General features: G+C 32.4%; 3 protein-coding genes across 3 annotated transcripts; 1 reads left to right on the top strand and 2 right to left on the bottom strand.

Annotated features, from left to right (window-relative positions):
• Window positions 1-132: 132 nt before the first annotated feature.
• Window positions 133-5,240, bottom strand: LOC25500841 (mitogen-activated protein kinase homolog MMK2). Its single transcript, XM_013589335.3, has 6 exons — window positions 4,864-5,240; window positions 3,377-3,506; window positions 3,126-3,263; window positions 1,523-1,855; window positions 737-920; window positions 133-533 (listed from the first exon to the last, which is right to left on the bottom strand). The coding sequence occupies exons 1-6, from the start codon at window positions 5,016-5,018 to the stop codon at window positions 358-360; spliced, it is 1,116 nt and encodes a 371-aa protein (XP_013444789.1). The 5' UTR covers window positions 5,019-5,240; the 3' UTR covers window positions 133-357.
• A 4,311-nt stretch (window positions 5,241-9,551) lies between these two features.
• LOC25500840 (protein BPS1, chloroplastic) lies at window positions 9,552-12,373 on the bottom strand. Its single transcript, XM_013589334.3, has 2 exons — window positions 12,212-12,373; window positions 9,552-10,852 (listed from the first exon to the last, which is right to left on the bottom strand). The coding sequence occupies exon 2, from the start codon at window positions 10,847-10,849 to the stop codon at window positions 9,773-9,775; it is 1,077 nt and encodes a 358-aa protein (XP_013444788.1). The 5' UTR covers window positions 10,850-10,852; window positions 12,212-12,373; the 3' UTR covers window positions 9,552-9,772.
• Window positions 12,374-14,666: 2,293 nt separating this feature from the next.
• On the top strand, window positions 14,667-18,512 carry LOC25500839 (zinc finger CCCH domain-containing protein 48). Its single transcript, XM_013589333.3, has 8 exons — window positions 14,667-14,806; window positions 15,540-16,248; window positions 16,365-16,550; window positions 16,657-16,764; window positions 17,247-17,399; window positions 17,534-17,713; window positions 17,856-17,953; window positions 18,052-18,512. Exons 2-8 carry the CDS (start codon window positions 15,553-15,555, stop codon window positions 18,197-18,199), a joined length of 1,569 nt encoding a protein of 522 aa, XP_013444787.1. The 5' UTR covers window positions 14,667-14,806; window positions 15,540-15,552; the 3' UTR covers window positions 18,200-18,512.
• The last annotated feature ends 3,424 nt before the right edge of the window (window positions 18,513-21,936 follow it).

The raw sequence follows: 21,936 nt of genomic DNA, 5'->3' as shown, positions 1-21,936 counted from the left end.
CAATACATTGTGTTAAGAATATTATTATTGACAAAACAATAATTAATATTACATTGAACTTTGAAAACGACAAATAAATAGGAACAAAAATTATTCTACAAAACGGACAAATACAAAATAATGGAAGAAGTATTAAAAATTAAGATGACTGCTGAAACCATTGAGAAATGATGCTCATCATAAGATTATATAAGAATCCGAGATGAGATTAAAATGAAAAACACCTTACAACAATTTCAGTATTTCCAATATGTTACATATCTTATGGAGATCTGCAACTTCTTGAGCACCGTCTTAACTCATAAATTAGTCATCAAATATCTTGCTAATCATATACAAAGAGTAAATACAAAAATCTCAATTAATTGGTGGATCAGGATTGAACCTCACAGACTCTTTCCAAATGAGTTCCTTGATATCTTCTTCGGTGAACATTGGTTCCTCAAAGTCAAAACTGAAAGGTCTGGCACATATGGGTTCCTCATTGATATCATGCAGAGGTGCCATGTATGGATGGCACAATGCTTCATCAACTGCAAAGCATCACGATGTAGTGTAAAGAACAATTAATCAAAATAAGACAGAATCGACAAAGGGATACAGATATACATTGTCAAAAGAACATGAAAAAAGTAGAATTTTAAAGAATTCACCAAATTAGTTGTATTCTATAACATACAGTAACGCTATTACGCAGTGGCTAAATGATGAAGGGTTAAAGTTTAAGCTATTTTACCTCTAATGCGCTTGCTTGGATCAAAGATAAGCATTTTCTCTAGCAAATCAACAGCACCTGGAGACATGCTGGGAAACCTAGTGGAAAAATTTTGTTGTGGATATTGTGGAAGTTGTCTTACGTATCTACGAGCATTCTCACTGCGTAGAAATCCAAGGCTGGCATCATCAGGTGAACCTATCAGCTGTTAGAAAGAAAGGACAATTGTCACACTTCAGTTACTTTTTAATCAAAAAAAGAGATGGCATGAAAAGGATCAAAGAAATAGAGAACTTTCATATCACGGAGAAACCACATAATCGGAATCTATAAGCATTCTTAAATTACTCATTGCAATTTATCAAGTATTTAACACCAAAAATTCATAATCACATAAAGTTATAGAAGCTAGAACTCTAATTTAAAAGTAGATACAACATCAAGACCTAAAAGGGGCAAAATAAATACAAACAAATGAAAATATAATCTGACCCTGTTTGGATAAACAACTCAATTAAATGCTTTATTGTGTATGTGTTTATCATACAAGTACTTGTGTATAAGCTATCTCTATAACAAAAATAAGGTCAAATTGTTTCATATAAGCTATAGGTTGTTTTCATAAGCTGAAAACAGCTTATGGATAAGCTGTTTCGAGAAGCTCTCCCAGACAGTCTTATAAGTGCTTATGTCATTAGATAAGCTCACATAAGTCAATTCAAACAGGCCTCAAGTCTAAGTACACATTTAGCAATTAAAGAGTCTAGCAGAAAATTTCATTTAAGTTATCAAGTGAATAGTGAATACCTCTGTGACCAGTCTCAGCTGATGAACATAATCTCTTCCAGGAAAGAGGGGTTGTCTTGTTACGATTTCACCAAGTATGCAACCAACAGACCATATATCAATAGCTGCTGTATATTCTGAACAATTAAGAAGCAGTTCGGGAGCTCTGTACCACCTAGTAACCACGTACTCGGTCATGAAATCTGTTTCTGATGTTGTTCTAGCAAGACCAAAGTCGCCAATCTTAAGATCACAATTGGCATTCAGTAGCAAATTGCTAGGCTTGAGGTCACGGTGCAAAACATTTGCCGAATGAACGTATTTGAGCCCTCGTAACAGCTGATACACAAAATACTGGAAAAATAGATCTTATTAGTGGATGTGAGAAACAAAGTATAAGAATTATGCTAAAGTGCCTAAAGCGTAAGAGACCACACGAAGAACATACAGTGTAATAGGATATTCCAATGTATACTTATGTTTTAAAATTATCTATTGTTACACAAACCCATGAATATCAATTGCTAATCTTGAATTAATGCCAGAAACACGCTCTTTTTGACACTCTAGACGACACAATCAAGCAATCAATATTTGAAGCTGAAATCAATCATTCAAATCTTAACCAAAAGAAGATATGCATTATTATTTTTGTAACACATGTATGGTCATCAAACTTGCGACTCAGTCAACTTATATTTGTGGAATCACCATTGGCTCAACCAGTACACTCATAAAAGTTTACTCAACAAAAAAATAACGCTTAAAACTTTACTCAATACAAAAATGTTTAAAACATCTATTATAGTTCTAAAGTCTGAACACAGTCAAATACTATATGCACAGTAGACCAGACTATACCTCATATCACGTCATCTGACATTGATATATAAACGCAAAAATCACAAAATAGGTGCACAAGTTAGCCCACAAAAAGAGAAAACAGGGTTAAAATCAATGATTAAATTGACAAATCACCACGTTCAAAATTAATAAATACTGAAGGATGATCTGGCTTGATTTCCTATGTCGAAGTTGGATTCAGCTTAGTAGACATAGGTTTTAGCTCATTGGGAGTTGAGTTCATTCACTTTGTAAGCCTATTCGATTTACAAAAAACTTGTAATGACGGGTTTGTTCAAGTGTTTTGGTTTGTGATGACTTCATATTGAAAGCTACATGGTTGAGTCTCAATACAGTATCGCTCACCTCCCTTGCAGATGGGATCATGTTGACATGCTAGATTCATTTAAAGAGTTGAGTGCTACAACTGTGATGTTAATATTTTGTGCACTAACGAGCCTTATCATTTCTCGTAGACTTATTCAATCGTTGTCAAACTCGTGATTCTATGCGATTATACCCGGCTTTACAAAGAAACAACTTCGTACGCGAGAAAACCAAGTCATAAATCCTTACCAAAAAATAAAATAAAATAAAGGCAAAACCTACAATAAAGGGTATTGTAAACATCTGTGCGCTCTAACTTTTCCAATCTTTTCTTTTTGGACTTTGAGACATTAGCAATTAAATCAAAGAAACATAGTTAATCATGTCATTAACTATAAGGCTCAACAAGGTAGATTAAAATTCATATGCTAAAATAAATAGTTAAAGTTCTAACCCGACAATGATCATCTGTCATTGGTTGATTGGAACGTATTATTTGATGCAGATCTGTGTCCATTAACTCAGAAACAATGTACACATCATTGAAGTTCTCCTTCTGTGGAGGTCTTATAATATCTTTAATGGACATCACCTGCATTAGAGAAATAACAGATGCATAAGCACTAAAAGTCTACATTTTTGCAAATTGAACACCAGCAAAGTATTAGAATCAAAATCCAAGCCTGGAATTTTATTAAAAATTACATTTTCATGATCCATATGGCGAAGAAGTTTTATTTCCCGTAAGGTCCTTTTAGCATCTATTCTGTTGTCAAATGCATTGCCAATCTTCTTAATGGCGACTTCCTCGCGTGTCTCAGCATTTACAGCAGCACTGAAGGAAATGAAAAGGTAATATTGTCCATCAAATTGTTGATAACAGAAATCAAGGTCAGATCACATGGATGATGAGAAAATTGAACTTTTTTCCAAACCCTAAATAATAAGCATCTATCAACAACATACACATGGTGCTAAGTTTAAAGAGTCTAAAATATACAGAGAAATGTGCTATCTATAGTTTCAAAGTATCAATATCACTAAACACGCAGATATATCACAAGGTTGACCCATTGTTGACTCAGAGAAGAATCATAGTATCACCACTTTCAATTGGATAACAACACAAACGGAACGAACTGTCAATTTGAAAGACATCTTGCCAAGAACTTACGGCTACGGGCTGGTACTAAAGTAAAAGATCTATAACAAGATTATCTGAGGTGTACTGTAGTACTAAATGTGCAAAACTGGAAACAGTTAAATAAATCCCACAGGACTAAATTTTGACTCTCGTTCATTTCCTATATCCCAATCTAATTGAAACAATGGTTTTTAGTACATTTTAGATTCAGAAATCGCGATAATAAACTTATGAAAATAACTACAACATAATTCAGCTCATGAACCCCAGCATAAAATGTCTTCATCATCACACAAAACATCTAATTCAATCTTCATTCACTCAACAAATAGATATTGCCAATCAAGCAAAATATCTTCATAAAAAGGCAAAAAACAAATGGACAATATTTTTTAGTTAAAAATAATTACCACTGAGGCCCTGTTTAGATAAACAACCTAATTAAGCACTTATAAGCTCTTATCATATAAGTGTTCATGCATGAGCTATTTCTATAACAAAAGGAAAAATAAAGTTGAACTATTTTCATATAAGCTATAAGTTGTTTTCAAAACCTATCCCCTAAATAGGATATGGAAGTAAGCTGAAATGAGGTTATGGGAAGCCATAAGTTGTTTTCATAAACTCTCTCAAACAATCTCACAACTACTTACCATATAAGCTCAAATAAGTCAATCTAAATAAACCCTAAATGAAGTAACAGCCCCGCTTCACACTTAAATCCAAATCAACAAGAAACGCCTAATTTGTAGCAAAAACTGCAACTTCTTCCTTGCTTCCAAATTCAGATGATCCAAAAGTACAAGAAATTAAAAAGAAGTACAACACAGTTTAAGGACTACCCTTTACACAAAAAAGCAAAAACAACAAACTGATTCAGAAAAATGTAAACAAAAATAAAAAATACAAACCCTCTTAACAAAAAAAAAAAGATTTTTTTGCTCAACAAACAATACCATAAACTACCCTTTACACTAAAATGCAAAAAAAAAACAAAACAAATCAATTGAGCAAAATTAAAAAAGGGATTTTTATTTTTTTTGCTTACCAAACAATACCATAAGCACCTCTACCGACAGGACGAATAGGAGGAACATACTTTCTAGAAACCTCAAAGAGGTTACCATAGATATTGTACTGCAAATACCTTCCACCATGAGTTGGTATTCCTCTGATGTTATTCTCAGCTGATTCAACAGACATGTCTTGTTTCTTGTTCTTCAAAGTTGAAGTTTTTTCAATTTATAAAAAAAGAAAGAAAAGGAAGTGACCCAATATAGAAAGGATGTTTCAGAGTAGAAAAGGAGAAGACTTTAAGGTTGCTGCTGTTGTTGACATTTCAACTTAGAGAGAGAGAGAGAGAGAGAGAGAGAGAGAGAGTGGTGGGGTATGAGTTATGAATGAGAGGGTTTAGTACAACAAGTGGATATGCTTGCTTGTGTCAACTCGTGAACAAATTCACTTTTTTCTCATCTTCTTCACTTGTCTTCTTTTTTTAATTCAACGTTGGTGTGCTGTCTCTCAATTTCGTTTCTTCTTGCAATGTTTTTATCTTTTCTTTTATGAGTGGGTAAATCGTCGATTTGCTTCCTGAAATTGTACCAAGAAATCTGCAAATAACCAAAATAAGTATAAGCTTATTAGGATGAGTATATCAGAATCACAATGATTCATCCTGATTTTGCAGAATCTACGAAATGTAATTTTTAGAAAATCATGATCGGAGTGATTCTGAAATATCCACTCTGATATCAAACATACATCGTATATTTTTTAAAAACAATTTGGTGTTTCTATTAACTTGTGATGGGATATGACATGACATGTTAACTTAATATGTGGCATTTTATATCCATGACACATCAGCACACAAAACATTTTGTACGAAATTAATGATTATTTGGAATGATCATTTTAAAAAAAAAATAGAATTTACCAACTTTCATTCTCTCTCTATTATAGACACACTCTATTATTCTATAGAGAAAGGTTAAAGACATTTTATTTTTAACATTCATTCTCTTATTAAACGAAAATACTACTCTCTTATGAATTAGAAAAATGGTTAAAAATATGTGTTGGTTTCAAATGTAAGTGGTTAAAGTTGATTATAATTGAGTTAAATCTTTAATATACAAGAGAGAAGATTCGTTTATCTAATATTTTCTCGAGATGCAGTGTCCTTTTTTATTTTATGAACTAAATTGTTGCTCTCGATACTTCCCAAGACCCCTTACAATATCTAATCAAATCAACGAAGCACCATAGTAAAAGCTACTGCTAGTAACAAAAAACTTTCTCCTTCTTAGAACAATTAGGATAGGATTGGTTTTATCTTATTGTTTGTATTTTTTAGTTGGGCAAAATATGGTGATTCATAGTCAACAAATTTTGCAGTCAATATTCATTTTTTGTTTCAGTCAAAATCTGTTTTTCCTTATGTTTCTTAGTCAGTCTTCGTTTTTTTCTTTGTCTTATGTTTCTATTCGTTTTTTCCAATCCTGTCCCAAAATTGGTCATTTGAATAGAAACTTCCTAGAATGCAGTCCAAAAGCATACCAAAAAATTCCAGAGGTCAAGTCTTGGAAATATATGCTGTCCTTAAGCTCTTGTTGTGTCATGATGGTCCTTTGAAAATTATGTGATGCTCTTGATACTTTTGTCTAATTGACACCATCATTAATTTCATGATTATAATTTATATAGTTGCACAGAATTAAATGTAAAATGTCAACAGCACAAGAATGAACCATAAAAATCATCTCATGATTATTGTTCTAACTTACTAGTACCACGTATTATTCCCTTGGTTCATACCATATTTATGTCATGTAAAAATTCCCTTTTAAGTCCAGTCAAAAATTCAACATGGTGTCCTTCTTGGACATTATCATTTATTTAGCCTCTATCGTACGCGTGGCGTGAGGATACTTTAGTATGAAAAAATAACCAGTCAACAAACTTAACAAAATTACAACTTTAAATTATGGTCCACATGAAACAAGGCAAATCAAGTTAAACCAAATTTCGTAGAAAAAAATAGCATATGCTTACTATTTTGGGTGCGACCGTGCATCATGCATGTTAATTCTTTCTAGTCTCTAGACAAAAGATCAATTTGAATTTTAGACAAATAGAAAGTATATGTATTTTTCAAAGACCATTTTCAAAGTCCGCTTAGCTCAGTTGGTAAGGTTCAGATTCAAACCCTAACACAAAAAAAAAAAAAAAAAAACCATTTATAAAGGAAGAATTTCCCAATCTTTCATAGTATATTCTATGACTTACCTTCATGTATGGGTGATACATACGTTATCGTAGTAGAAAAAGCGTATCAAACGGATTAGTTAATAATAAAAAAAGAACTTGTTAGGTAAATTTTTAGGGGAATTAAACTTAAACGTTAGTATGTGACTATAAAATGAAAATGAGAGAGATTTTCTCCTTGCTAAACGACGGTTTGACAATTCCAACACGTAAATAAACAAACCATGGATCTAATTTTATCACTTTCCTGGAAAATTCTCACATTGGATTTCCTCGTGATTTCTTAGGAAAGTTCAATCAAATGCATGAACCTAACTATCATCTTTGCAAAATTAGAAACTACAGTGCTTGGATTCTCTTTTCCATTTTGTTTTCCTTTGTGAAATGCATGTGCATTGATTATAGCATTCGAAAATAATACATGTTGGAATATTATAATATTGGATGTTCTTTTTATTTGTATTTCAATATTATATTAGTATTACGTAGATATTTTTTTGTATTAAGTATGAATCTTAATTGCTTATTCATCAAATTAAAAGAAACTAATGATAATATTTTTTTAAAGAAATATTATTATTTTTCTTGATAAAAAAGCTAATAATATAACTAATTATATAGGAACTAATTATTTGAGATGAGCTCAAATGCAAGTGACACTTATTGATGATCTATTCCGGAATATTGAGAACTCTCATAAGTGACCATCCTCTGTATAGGTTGTGATTCTGATGACGGAAATTGTCTCTTCTCCCATTTGTAGAGAGAATCGAAGTCAAAAGATAAGAGTTCTCGTTGATGGAAACCTACATGTTAACAAATGTTCAATATGTATTTTAAAGCTATTGTTGAGAGATTATTCATTCAAGTATTTGTAATACTTTTAATGAATTAATACGTCATAGATTTTAAGGTGATCAAAATTTTATGTTTGTTGTTGTGATGTTTTCTTTTTTTTTTGTGGTCGGGGTTCAAACCCCGGACCTTGCATATATTATGCATTGTCCATACTAACTGAGTTAAGCTCTCGATGACAACAGTAATGCTATATAGTACGGCAAGTTTCACCCACGAAAAATCACGAATGCCCACTTCACCAATTTTTAAGGAATAAAAAACTGGTTTAGTATTTGTAAAGAAAGAAAAAAATTGAGTTAGTTGCTATTTGACGGAAATCACCGGGGTTGTGGCAATGAAATTGTTAACAAATATAATGTGAATACATGGATCTATGCATTAAAAATACGCAATTAAGCATTATAAAAACTCCAACATACTGATATCAGTCAATTAAGTGGGGTGTAAAATTAGGATAAGGAGTCATATGAGCTTAACTCATTTGGTAAGGGATAATGCACATATTGTGCAGGGGCCAAGGTGTGAACCCTAAACACCCCACTTATTCATCTTTAAGGTGAATTTCTCTAGCCACTAGGTTACTTGACAAAAAAAATATAGGGCAAGGATCCTCTATCTTTTTGAATGGGAAGGTAGAGTGATTTTAGACAAAAATTGAAGAAAATAAGAGAGATAATGATGTTTAGAATTGAGGGCAAAAGAAGGGAGAAAAATCAAGGTATTGATGTTTCATAACATATGATTGGACATAGTAATGTATGTTAAGGAAAAATTGCATTCACCTGTTCTCGTTCTCAAGGTTTCACTGAAAAACACAGACATCCCTCCAAACACTTTGTTTTCAGAGTTTCTCTCTGATAACACAATTAAGAGAGGGATATAATGTTGATTTGGTGGTTGGAGTTGAAGAGATAATGAAGTGATACTTGAGTTTCTCTCTAATAACTAAGAACATTGTTTGTTTAAGAATTTACATGCACAATTAAGAGTGATTGGGAGCACACCTAGATAGTCTTGACTCTCAGAAATTCAACTCTGTCTCTTGTTTTTCAAGTTAATCCATTAGACAATGTTAAGCAACATAATCCATTACTGTGTTTTTTCAATTATTTCTGTTTTTGTGAAAGCAATCATTGAAGAAGGTAGAAAAGCCTTCCTCATTTTTATTCTTGCTGCTACAAGTTGACCAGGTATCAAAAATTAATGAGAACTCTTTGTAATATAAGTTACTGATGGATCAAGTGGTGCACAGTATAAGCATACTTCTATAACATTTGTGATCTTTTAAAAACAACTTAGGTGAAAGAAGTTCTCGTAACTAAGAGACTAAGTTGAAATAAATAATTGAATTCAAATGGTTAATAAATTTGCCCTATAAATTGGAAGAATTGAGTTTTATTTTTAAGTGGAACAATTTTTTGTTAGATTTTACCTTAATTCAGAGCTAAACTTCAAATTACCCTAAGAAAAAAAAAATCAAACAACCACATCTCATCCAACTGGGAGAGAATCAACTGTTTCCTTCCTTTATCTTTCAATCAAAGAGATCAAAAAGTATAGCACAAGATAAACATTTGTATGCAGATGAAGATCATACGAGCAAAATAAATCAAAAGGTACATTGTAGGCATAATAAAACTTCTTATATATTTTATATTGTTCAACATCACAGAGAACACCCCACTCACACATATACATTTACGCTCAACCATGCCATAACCATAAAATCTACTACCCATTCTACCCTTAAAAATAACAAACCAAATACTATGAATACAAACAGAAAATCCCCCCAACACATCGACATCTACCAGAATTAGACTAGTTTATTATCAGTAAACTACTTGCTGATCTAAGTTTCGGCCAACGACACGATCATTTACAGTTTTGCCAAACCTCAGAGACGATAGCAAAGTGTCACGACTAGTCAAAACTGCTTGGAAGAAACCATCCACTCCCTTTGCAAGGAGATCCATTCCTTGGGAAAGCTTCTCTGCAGCCACACCTAATTCCTCAACAGTCTTCAAATGCGATTCTTGCTCAACTTTGTCTTCGGTATTTACACCACCTTGGATAGTCGGATATAACTCCTTCACAACAGCATCAACAGCTTCCAACTCGATCAATACAGAAAATTTCCCACCAGATAACCTAACTCTAATTTCCTCATTTACAAGATTCTGTAAGCTTATAAAAGCAGGCGCCCATGAATGCATGTCAGGCACGTCCAAGTCTAGCAACTTCTTTGAAGAGCCAGAGAATGCTGCAGAAAACACACTGCAGACAAATGCGGTCTCCACCTTGACTCCATACATAGCTTGCATCAAAGCCTTACCTTTAGCAGAATTTTTAACCTTAGGAAGATCAAGTGATCCTACAAGACCATCTAGAATGGTGCTACATTTCTCAATTCTAGGGTTCTTAGCATTAATGTGGCGCCTCCAGTCATCGAGTAAGGAACATGCCCGAACAAACGACTTTGATGAGGCTGGACCTAAATTGTGCAAGGCACACTTAAGCGGAAGATTGCCTTGATTCAAACGTGAAAGCTCAGAACTAAATATGTTGCAAATGTCTAGCAACTTTGTACTTATGTCAAAGTAGACATCAACCCATTTGTCATCCCAAACACTCACTGGTAGCTCAAGATCAGTTATAAGGGTACGTATGTCATTATGAGTTTCACAAAGTGACTTCATAGCCAAAGTCATCCAAGCCAAGCTAAGGATTTCATCCTTGCTCTTGGGCATAAGCTTCCTTAGCCTCTCTGCTAATGTTGCCTCGAAACCATGTAGTACTGCAAGTAACTGTGGGGACATGTGAGAGCCGCCTTTATGTGACTTTGTCCGAAAAGGATTTCCGAAAGGGAAGAAAGAACGGTTTGGGTGTGGATCCTGTGAACGACTCATTTACTGCATCAGCAAAATTAGATGGTAAGATACCTTGCAATTACAAAATTCCGAAAAACATACAGATTGATAGTAAATCATGGCAAAACAACAGTTTCCAACAAAACCTGTATGCAGTGAACTTAATTTCTAAACTACAAACTGAAATATCAAATCCAAACAAAACTTAAAACCAATCTTATTGAAAGTTCTTTAACCCAGCTCTTTTTAACATCAAAATAAACAAGCAAATCTAACCAAACCAAATCCATAGTTGCTTGAAGCAAAAACATTCTTATGGTATGTTTGTTTTGTCACCTATAACCAGTTCACTAGAGCATACAGACAGGGCCGTTCCTGACAATTTAGAGGCCCGGTTGTAATCTTGACAATTTTCGTTAAAAAAAAATTAAAAAAAAATCTAACACCACTTATAGTGATAAATAATTAAGTTATAGTTAAATATATGAGCATTTAGTGACAGATTCTGTCGTAAATAAAAGTGTTATTTTTTTATCCTACACCCCAACAATTATACCCTTATCCCTACAAATATTTGAGGCCCCCATAAATCGGAGGCCCAGCTCCATAGAGCTCCTTGCTTTGCCAAGGAACGGCCCTGCATACAGACACATGCTATTACACTTTAGAGCATTAAAAAGTGTAAGACATGTTCCGAAACACACTGTTAATTGTTGTTCATGCTAATTACCAGTTTCAAACCAAAAATCCAGTCAAGGTCATGAATATAATGAAACAAGTTCAGATTGATTTTAGGTACCATATTCTCAGCAGTTTATTTCAATTCAGTTTGGTTCTTCTAAAAAACTGAAACACAACACACACAACCTTAATAAAAACCCACAAAGTAATAAAAAATCAACCACTTCAGGAACCATTACCTTGATTATTGATTTCAAAAGAACATCATCATCAATAACAATATCATCATCATCAACAACAACAACAATAATAAGAAGCAAAACACAAGATCCATAAAAGAATAATCCGTTGACCTTCAATTTTCCCAAAACCCTTTTCAGATCTAAAACCAAAAAATCAATCTACTAAAAAAACCAAAAAAAGCATAACTTTAAACAATAAAACTCAAATTCAAGCATGTATAGAATCAACAAATTAAAATAAACAAAATAAAAATCAGCCATAAAATTTACACAATCTAATCAAAAGCAAAATACAAGAAAAGTCAAACCATATAAATCTGATCAACCACAGTAAGATCGTCGAATAATAAACAATTAAACCAAAAAACATCATAAATCATCAAATCAATTCACAAAAATAAATATAAAAAAAAAACTAAAAAATCAATTAATCATTCATAAACAAGAAAACATAGAATGAAAGAGAAGTTGTTTATACCTCAGATGAGAGGATCAGAAAGGGAAAAGGTTAGAGATAAATTTGGTGTCTAAAGAAATTTGGGTTTGTTTGAAGCGTTTAGAATAATCTGTGGTGGTTGGTGAAGGTGTTGATTTTTGTTGAAGATAAGAAGGATGGTTTTGATAAAGTAACGGGGTTTGAAGGGTTTTTAGATTACGGGAGGACACGTGGGGGTTTTTTATTTGTCCGTTGTGGAATTGTGTACCTTTTTGTTTTTTTACTCGTTAATTATAACGCCGTGGTTCAGTGCTAAGAAACTTCATTTTTCTCAATTTTTTTCTTTTCCAAACCACTTGATGTTTTACGCGGACTATTAATTAATTAATAAATATTTTTTTTGGTCTTTATTGATTAAAATATTAACACGAAATTGATTTTTTTTTTTAGAGAATGCGAAATTGATTTTGAAAGCGTGTAAATAGCATAATCAAAAAATTAAAATCTCCTCTCAAAAGAGAAAATTAAAATTTGTTTACGTCAACGTCGCTTTTGGCTTCATGCTATCTGACAAGTCATTTTTGAGCCGTCCGTTTATTTATTTTTGCAAGAGGAAACCGTCCGTATATTTTTTAACATTTTAAAAAAAATATGAAATAGTTTTTGGACAACTATTTACTTCTGTCCGTCTCTTCCTCTTTTTTTATTCAATAAACCATTTTTTTATGACATTTTTTTAATTAAAATTATATAAAATGAGGTTTGTGCCTTTTAAATTGTAACAAAATTTTTCTAACTTTTAATAATAATAAAACAAATATAATAAAATTTATTATTCATTTTTAATAACATCTATAACATATCACTCTTAAAAATAAATTTGTATAAGATTATAGTTGAAATAATAAAAATTTAACCATTTTTTTATATTTCTTATATATTGTTATCGATAATTATTTTTTTAACTACAATTCTTTTTTTTAAGAAATTATAATTCTTAACATCTTCTTCATGGTTGATTACTATTTAATATGAATATTCAAAAATGTAGTCGGAGGACTGTGACCATCGATCGTGATGATAAAATAATTACTGCTATAAATCGTTAAGGATCATCGAATAGTTATTGCTAATTACGGTCATTGGAGCATATGGGTAGGAATAGGTCGCATAGAGTCGGATTTTGCTAAAATAGGTCAACCTAATTTAAAAAGTTATAGTTTAGGAGTGATTTATTAACCTATCAAATGTTTTTATTTTATTTTAAGTATAGTCTGACCTTTTTAAATTCCCACACATCCATATGACATTGCAGATTATCTGACGACCACACAACGAATCATTTGGCATTACATGCAGACAATATCTTAACTATGTAATTGCATCACATGATTTGGGCTTGCTTACTTCGACTGGTGTAGAGATAACTGTTGGATGCATGACATGGTTTATTGTCATTTCACATCCATACATCATAATTCTGTTGGAGGATATGCGTATCTCGAGGCCACCTGGGCATGTGACCCTTGATGAGATTGTTGTCGAGGAGCGCATAGATCATCAGTAGCTAGACATGACCAGAAGGTTATGGCGCATCAGAGGCCATGTCTTAGCCATCATGGGGCTAGTGTGGTGGAGCAAGAGAGCACAAAATGATGTTTTGCAAGAGGTTTAGGGTGGTCGGATTTATCGTCGTAGGCACTATAGTGGAGATAGGAGCGCTAGGGATACCTAATAGTTTTATGTTATTGATGTAACATTTAAACAATTGATGTTTTTAATTTGTGTTAGAATATTTTGATGTAACATGTGGATAGTGGTGTTACTTTGTACAACACGTGTCTAAATTATGTTATTTCATATCGTTTATCTAAAAGTATTTGCTTGTAATTTGATTGAATGCATGTTTAAATCAATCCCGATTTGTCATTTTGCAAAAACAAAGGTATCAACCAAAACACAATTGTCTTGTTATATTGCTGACACAATTTGGATTGTAAAATCCTAATTGTATCAAACGTTCAACTTTAAAAATCCAAAATATGCATATTTTTACACTTTGATTTGCTTCTAGCATGGTATTACGAGAGAGTTTGAAACATTTCAAATTATATATGCAGAAGTTTCGTAAAAGATTTAGATTCTACATTTTGAACAATATTTTTACAAACTATAATCAAGTATCAACATAGTTCTATGACTACCTTCAATTTTTACACACTTCATATTATATAAGCCGAAACATTTTTCAGATTAAAAAATCTAAACAAAGGGTATTTTGAAGAAAAAAATTAGAGCGCGAGAGAAACGACTTGAGTAGGAAAATAAACTGTCAAAAGAGTTTCTCATAATTTAAACTCTCTGGTCACTATTATAAACAAAAGTATGCATTTTATATTCATCTAATATAGATCGTATACATCATTCATAACAGTGATCAGAGGTGTATATAGTAAACAATATGGGCCTTGCAAAGAAGTTCATAAGGAGGAAACATTCTTTGCGTACAATTTACGAACCAGACAAAGGTATACACTATACATACAACAACTCATTCACTCTCCTCATTCACAACTCATTCAAAATTCAACTTCTCTTCAACAACTCTCATCGGATTCTCAACTTTATCGCTCTCAGGTAATTGCTATTTCGATCATTTTTACGGTTACGATTCATTCACAACCTCTGTTGCCATGGATCATCCGCAACAATATTCAACCATCAAGCTTTATTTCGTTCTTTGCTTCAAATTTAGGGTTTCTTTTATTTTACTTATTAGGGTTTTCACCATTAGAGATGATTTGGGGGGAAATTGAGATAACGATGGTAAATTATCGGTATTTCCTCCAATTCTGTATGATTCTTTGTTTCGTTGTTCATTGTAAACTTTATAATTGGGTATTATAAAGTTCGTAATCAACAACTTTGCATGAGGATACAGTGGATCATTTAGGGTTTATGATTTGTGACAATATGGATCATCCGCTACAATGTGTGTTCCTGATTCGCGCCAATATGGATCATCTGCTACAATGTGTGTTCAATTTTAGGGTTTCATTTATTTTGTGTATTAGGGTTTCAGGAATCAGGATTAGAGATACATTGATTTGGGTATTGGACATTGATTGAATCCTCCAATTCTGATATGGATATTTGCTATGGAGGTTCTGCAATAGTGCAATGTACTATTTTTTGTTTCTTTGTTCATTGAAAACTTTATAATAGGGCATTATAAAGTTTGGTAATGAACAATTTTACATGAGGAGTTCTTCATGTTCCACTGCTTCCTGTTTTTGGTGTTCAATTGTTGTTGGTAGGATAATGTGGCTGATCTTGGATGTTATTGGAATGTATTATTTTTATTTTTTAGAGTATAATCAATCATGGATGTGAAAGTGGCAAGGAGTAGTAGAACTGAACAAGTCATCGGGAAAACATGTTTTTATTGGCTCGCTGGGAAATGCAACAGAAATCCTTGTAGGTTTCTTCATAGTGTAGCACCATCGACTGCTTCCTGCAATGCTGCCAACGCTGGATATCATAATGCTGCAAGGAAGCGGCATTACCCTTCACAAGGTGAAACGACATCATACCCGTCTTCTTGCAGAGCTGATACTGGATATTATAATGCTGCAAAGAAGCACCATTCGTCGTATGTGTATGAGAAGCCCCTTCCCAAACATAACACGAAGGCTGCATCGTATGTGTATGAGAAGCCCCTTCCCAAACCTAATGCGAATACAGTCTTGAATAGAAAGATTGGAGATAACAAAGACACGACTCAAGTCGTTGAGGCTTCCCTTTCCAAACATAATACAAAGACTATCTTGAATAGAAAGACTGGAGATGACAAAGCAAGTACAGAAGTTGCTGAGGCTTCCCTTCCCAAACATAATACTGAACCAGTCTTGAACAGAGATGGGACAGAAGTAGATGAAGTTTCTCAGAAGCCTTCACTGAGTATCTGCAAATACTGGGTGAATGACAGTTGTGTTCATGGTGATCAGTGCCAGAATTTACATTCATGGTTTTATGGTGATGGGTTTTCCTCAATAGCAAAGCTTGAGGGACACAAGAAGGTACTAGACTTTATAATAATACTAATAACCACCTTATGTTTTTGAGAAATGTTTGAAACTAGGCTTCCTTTCTGTGTTGATATTTGAAGTAGTTTAATTAAAATATTTTTGAACAGCTTATCACTGGAATGACAATTCCGGATGGATCAGACAAACTTTATTCTGGCAGCACGGATGGGACACTTCGGACATGGGACTGCCGTACTGGTCAATGTGTTGATGTGACGAATCTGGGCGCTGAAGTTACCTGTTTGATCAGTGAGGGCCCATGGATTTTTGTTGGTATGAAGGACATTGTCAAGGTAGGCTTTTCTTACTACAATCACTGTTTTGTTTCATTGTGTGTTCTTATCAATTATATATGACCATATTTTGTAAGCTGATTTTGTCACTGTGGTATTTTTGAAGGCATGGCATATTTCAATTGCTGCACCTTTTACTCTTGATGGACCTAAGGGACAAGTCCATGCTATGATTGTTGCTAAGGATACTCATACACTCTTAGCTGGAGCAGAGGTAACTACCCACACATTGCTTTATGGTTGTTATCTAGATAAATAAGATTTTTTATTCTCTACTCCCTCCGTTCTAATTTATAAGCAAAAAACACTAATTCACACTTATTAAGAAAACTAACACTTAGTGATTTGAGGTATAATTTTTTGTGTTCTCCTTGGAATAAGTTTCATGTAAAGATGTAAAAATAATTCTCATTGGTTAAAAATTATGGAGAAAACAAAAAGGAGAACAAATTGAATGCAACTTGCATTTAATTTTACATTGGAAAATATGATTTATTTGAAAAAACATAATAATAGCATAAAAGTTGGTCTTTTTTGCTTATATTTTGAGACAAAGAAAATGAGATTTTTTTGCTTATATTTTAGGACGGAGGGAGTAGTTACCACTAGTTGTATAGTATATTTTGTTCTCCTACTTTTGAAAATAGATATTTCTGTTATCTATCAGTTAATGTCAAATTTTTATTTAAATCACAGGATGGTGTAATTTCTGCATGGAGAGGCAGCTCCGAAGCCAATTCCCCTTTTAAACTGGTTGCATCACTATGTGGCCACACTAAATCTGTTGTTTGCCTAGCTGTTGGGGGCTCCAAGATGTTGTATTCAGGATCCAAGGATCAAACCATTAAGGTATTTCTATTGTTTGGGAATACGGACTCTAATCTATGAATCTTTGGTGGTCTTTTGTTCTTTTATGTTAGCTCTGCACTTGCTTGTTGTTTTTTTATATGTTTTTCTGAGTTATTTCTTATTGTTTAATCCAGATTTGGGACCTTGACACATTTGAGTGTACAATGACACTCAATGCACATACAGATGCAGTCACTTCCCTTATTTGTTGGGACAAGTTCTTGTTATCCGGTTCATCTGACTGCACCATCAAGGTCTGGTTTCAAAACGAAGCAGGGACTTTGGAAGTGGCATATTCACACAATGTGGAAAATGTAAGTTACTTAGCTTGTATATATAGCATTTGTGCATAGGTTGAAGTTTTTTATATTATGTTGAACATCATTTGGTTGTTTTTTGTTTGTAGTGATTAAATTGGTAGGAGGTTGTTCATGTTTTTTATTCTGATTATTACAGGGTGTTGTTACACTCTCTGGGATGACTGATCCAGAAAATAAGCCTATAATATTCTGCTCAGCCGGAGATAATTCAGTTCACCTCTACGAACTGCCATCGTAAGTAAATTTGCTACCAACACCATCATGTTGTTATGTAAACTTGAAATGTAATCTTGAACTGGCTCTGAACAAGTTTATACATTTAAAATCTACAGATTTGCAGAGAGGGGTAGACTGTTTGCAAAGGAAGAAGTTGGATTAGTTGATATAGCCCCAGGCGGTCTCTTCTTCACTGGAGAAAGAACTGGTTTGCTGACAGTCTGGAAATGGTTGGAAGAATACAAGGTTGTGGCATCCTCTTGAGTCATGACAAAGTGGATTCCTCTTTTGCTTCCACCACGAATCAATTTATTTTTTTCCATTGATCATTCAACAATACTTGCAAATGCAAGCATGTATATATTTAAACCGAGCAATTCCAATTCCATTTTGCTCTTCTGCTATTTGTTCAATTTCATTATTGTAAAGAGCAGTTTATATACTAGAAAATTGCAATTCCAGTTTTTTCTCTTTCTGTTGGTGGCAAAATGTAACTTAAAATAGAAGTAAAAATGTAGCTAGACTGTTCAAAAGCAAAATACTACGAAACCGAAGGAGAAATTTAGTTTTATTTGAATTGATTATGTTGCTGCAGTGGCAGCTCTCAATGCATGTTCTTAAATATTACAGTAAATTGACAACAGTAAATGGACAAGGTTAGCTACATGTATGTGTTTAGTTCGATTTATGGATGGAACAATTCTTGATTAAGCTATACTTATCTCGTGACCGAACTTTATATTATGGCACACCAAGAATAAAAGTGATGATTATATAACATGAGAAATTATGCATACGCAGGTTTGACAGCCATTATTTTGAAATTATGATATTTCTTTACAAGTATTGATGCCTTTACACTAATTGAACATAACTCTCGCAACATAGATCAACAGATGTCTGAGAGTCTGATATTTTATTGTTTAATCATCTTAAATTTACTTCATTATTATATTAGGCATGTTTATAACATAAGCAAGTGATCAATTTTAAACGGTATTTATTCTTTTGAATAAATACAATCCATACTTATAAGTTTATTTTTTATTTGTCTTTTAATATAAGACTATTTACATTCCACGTGTATTGGTGATCTCCTTATAAAAATTCAAAAGTGGGGTAGAAAAGTTTTTAACTTAACCATTGTTTCTCTATACTGTGATAATATAATAGGTGAATCATTAAGTTAAGATCTTTAAAAAACTTTAATGTATGCTAATTATTTTATTCAAATTTATCCTTTAAAATTAAAAGATTATAGTCCCACATCATAATTCTGTCAATAGAGATGTTGCAGTATGTAGGAATTAGATTCAAACTTTAAATTCTTTACTTATTAAAAAGTTAAATTTCTAATAGCTTGACAAAAGATTATAAGATTATTAAAAAGTTAAATTTCTAATAGCTTGACAAAAGATTATAAGAGTATGAGAAGTAGTTGAAAGTGTCCATTAAATTGAAAAAAAAAAAAAGAGAAGAATATGCAATCAAGTGATTGAGCTTTCTCTAGGATCAAATTTTACTTATCTCATGATCATATTTCATACTTCTAGGTCTAATTTTACCTAAAAACTGGAGAATTAACACTAAAAAAAGAGAATATATGTCAAAGAAAAAAAAAACTTTTTAAGTAAAACGTCCAAACCAACCAGTTGACTCAAATACATTACGGGTTCGACCATTCACTTATGAAAAGTATAAGAGTGGTTTAAGATCTTACGAAAAGAACCATTTTCATAATTTTTTTTGTATTATACCACATTTGCTCAACATCGACCGTCTTATCAAAAAAATTGAAATCATCCCGGAACTTTTCAAATCTTTTTCCTTGATTTTTTTAAGGAATCCTTTTCCTTGATTAAATTTCCTAGAAGTTAAGAATCTCACACTTGAACAAACTAGGTAGAACACAATGTACCTCGTTGGTCTAGGAGGCAACCATTATAAGAAAATGTTAATGAGTGTCTCCGAAATATTTTTTAAGACCTTTAAAATGTATTTTTTGAATTTTTTTGTAATCATTGTATTGAAAATTGAAATATTTAACTTTTTTATGGAATGATTTCTCATTTTAAAATGCTTAAAGAATACCCCAAAAACATTCGTTAACAAGTCCCAACATTAAAAAGGCATTAAGATAGTCACATGATCATTGCACGATTCTCCAACCCATGATCCATATTTTAAACAAGAGCTGACTTTTCAACGAAAGATCCAAGAAAAAAAAATGCTGACAAATTGTGTTTGAATATTGAGTTGTAACAAAATTACACTAAATAATAACTAAGCTAGCATAAAATTTACGTGGTGGTGTCTAAATATAAAGAAATAAATTTTAAAATTAATATATTAAATTTACTAACAAGAAAAAAATCACAATGATCTATGGATAGTAAAAATGTAAATTAAGTAAACACAAAACAATTTGACAATAACTATTTAAAAAAGTTGAACTCGACAACACTTTACAGAGTAAAATTCATCAATAATTGGTTTTCTACTAAACAAACTATCAATACACTTTTTTGACAAAAACAATTAAGTCATTTATAAGAAATTCATTATCTATTTTATTTATGAATCTTGTCTATTTTTGTTTTTTACCAACAAAACTATCATAGTACATGGTAGAGACAGGAAATGTTAAAAAAAGACACAAACGGCTTGTTCCCGTGAGCTTAACTCAGTTGATTGGACAATGCATAAAATATGTAAGGTCCGAAGTTCAAACCCCGACCACTTACAAAAAAAAAGTTGCAAGATCCGGAGTTCAAACCCCGACCACTACAAAAAAAAGTTGAATCGAAGTTAATATTAGACTTGAGTATACCACTATAATATTTAAAAAAATATATATTTTTTAAGGAAAAAATTTGCAACAAATTGGCCTTTACATTTATCGTATAAAAAATCATAAACCATAATTACTTTCAAATGGAACAAGTAGTTTTCATATTTTGCAAGAAATAAGTATGATGTTACATCTACTAAAAAAATAGTATGATGTTGCATGATAAGTATTTTTTTTCAAGATTTATTTAAATATTTAACATTTTATTGGCTAATGCCCATAGTTTGTGATTTTTAAGTGTGTAAACAATTATTTTTTCAAGAGAGCGATTTTGTGGATTAAAAAATTCAATGCAAAATATGCTTATCTCTAAATAATTCTACTTAATTCAATAGAGATTTTGGGGACTGGAACCGTTGAGACTTGAGATTCTGGTTTCAAATTTCCAACGCCCATTTAATCCTTGGAAGGTTATAAAAATGACAATGTTAGAAAAATGGGAACATTAGTTTATCCAAAGAGGGTCCACACAAGATAAAATGTCAGAAATTATAAAAAATTTAATCTTATTTTGACAAAGCTTTCTTGCTACTGACCAAGTCAATGTCAGGGTCCAAAGTGCATAGTACTAGTAATTTCTTTTACATATGAATGGCAGTGAAGAGGAGCACAATCAAATCTTAACAAACCGACCAACCAACCATTGATTAATGAAGTAAGATGTAGTAAAACAAATGTGTCCCAATGCTACATTCACAATTAGCCAACTATCAGTGCCGGTTAGCTTGTTTTAAAAGGACAAAGTATGTCCTGGCATGTTTGATGTTGATATATAGTGAAACATAAATCTATGACCAGATTTTTGCTTTTTTCACATGCATATTTTTAGAATAAAAAAAGTCTAGATGAATTAAATCACTCATGTTCACCACAATATAGTGAAAGTTAGAACCATCACTTCGGTAAAATTGAACCAAACCGTTAATGATTCTTCCCAAACCGAATTGATTTAAAGGTTCAGTGCACGAGTTCCGTGTTTTCGAATCCGAACTACATTTACGGTCACTGAATTATACCTTCTTGAACCGAACTATACGAAATTGTTATTAGTAACTACTATTAGCATTCTTGAAGAATGATTTTTTTTACTCACAAGCAAAAACATTGCTTGCATTTTCATTTGGGAAACCTAAGCATAATGACAAGAAAT

Source organism: Medicago truncatula, chromosome 8, assembly GCF_003473485.1.
Source record: "Medicago truncatula cultivar Jemalong A17 chromosome 8, MtrunA17r5.0-ANR, whole genome shotgun sequence".
Classification (NCBI taxonomy): domain Eukaryota; kingdom Viridiplantae; phylum Streptophyta; class Magnoliopsida; order Fabales; family Fabaceae; genus Medicago; species Medicago truncatula.
This window is presented reverse-complemented; position numbering and strand designations above follow the sequence as displayed.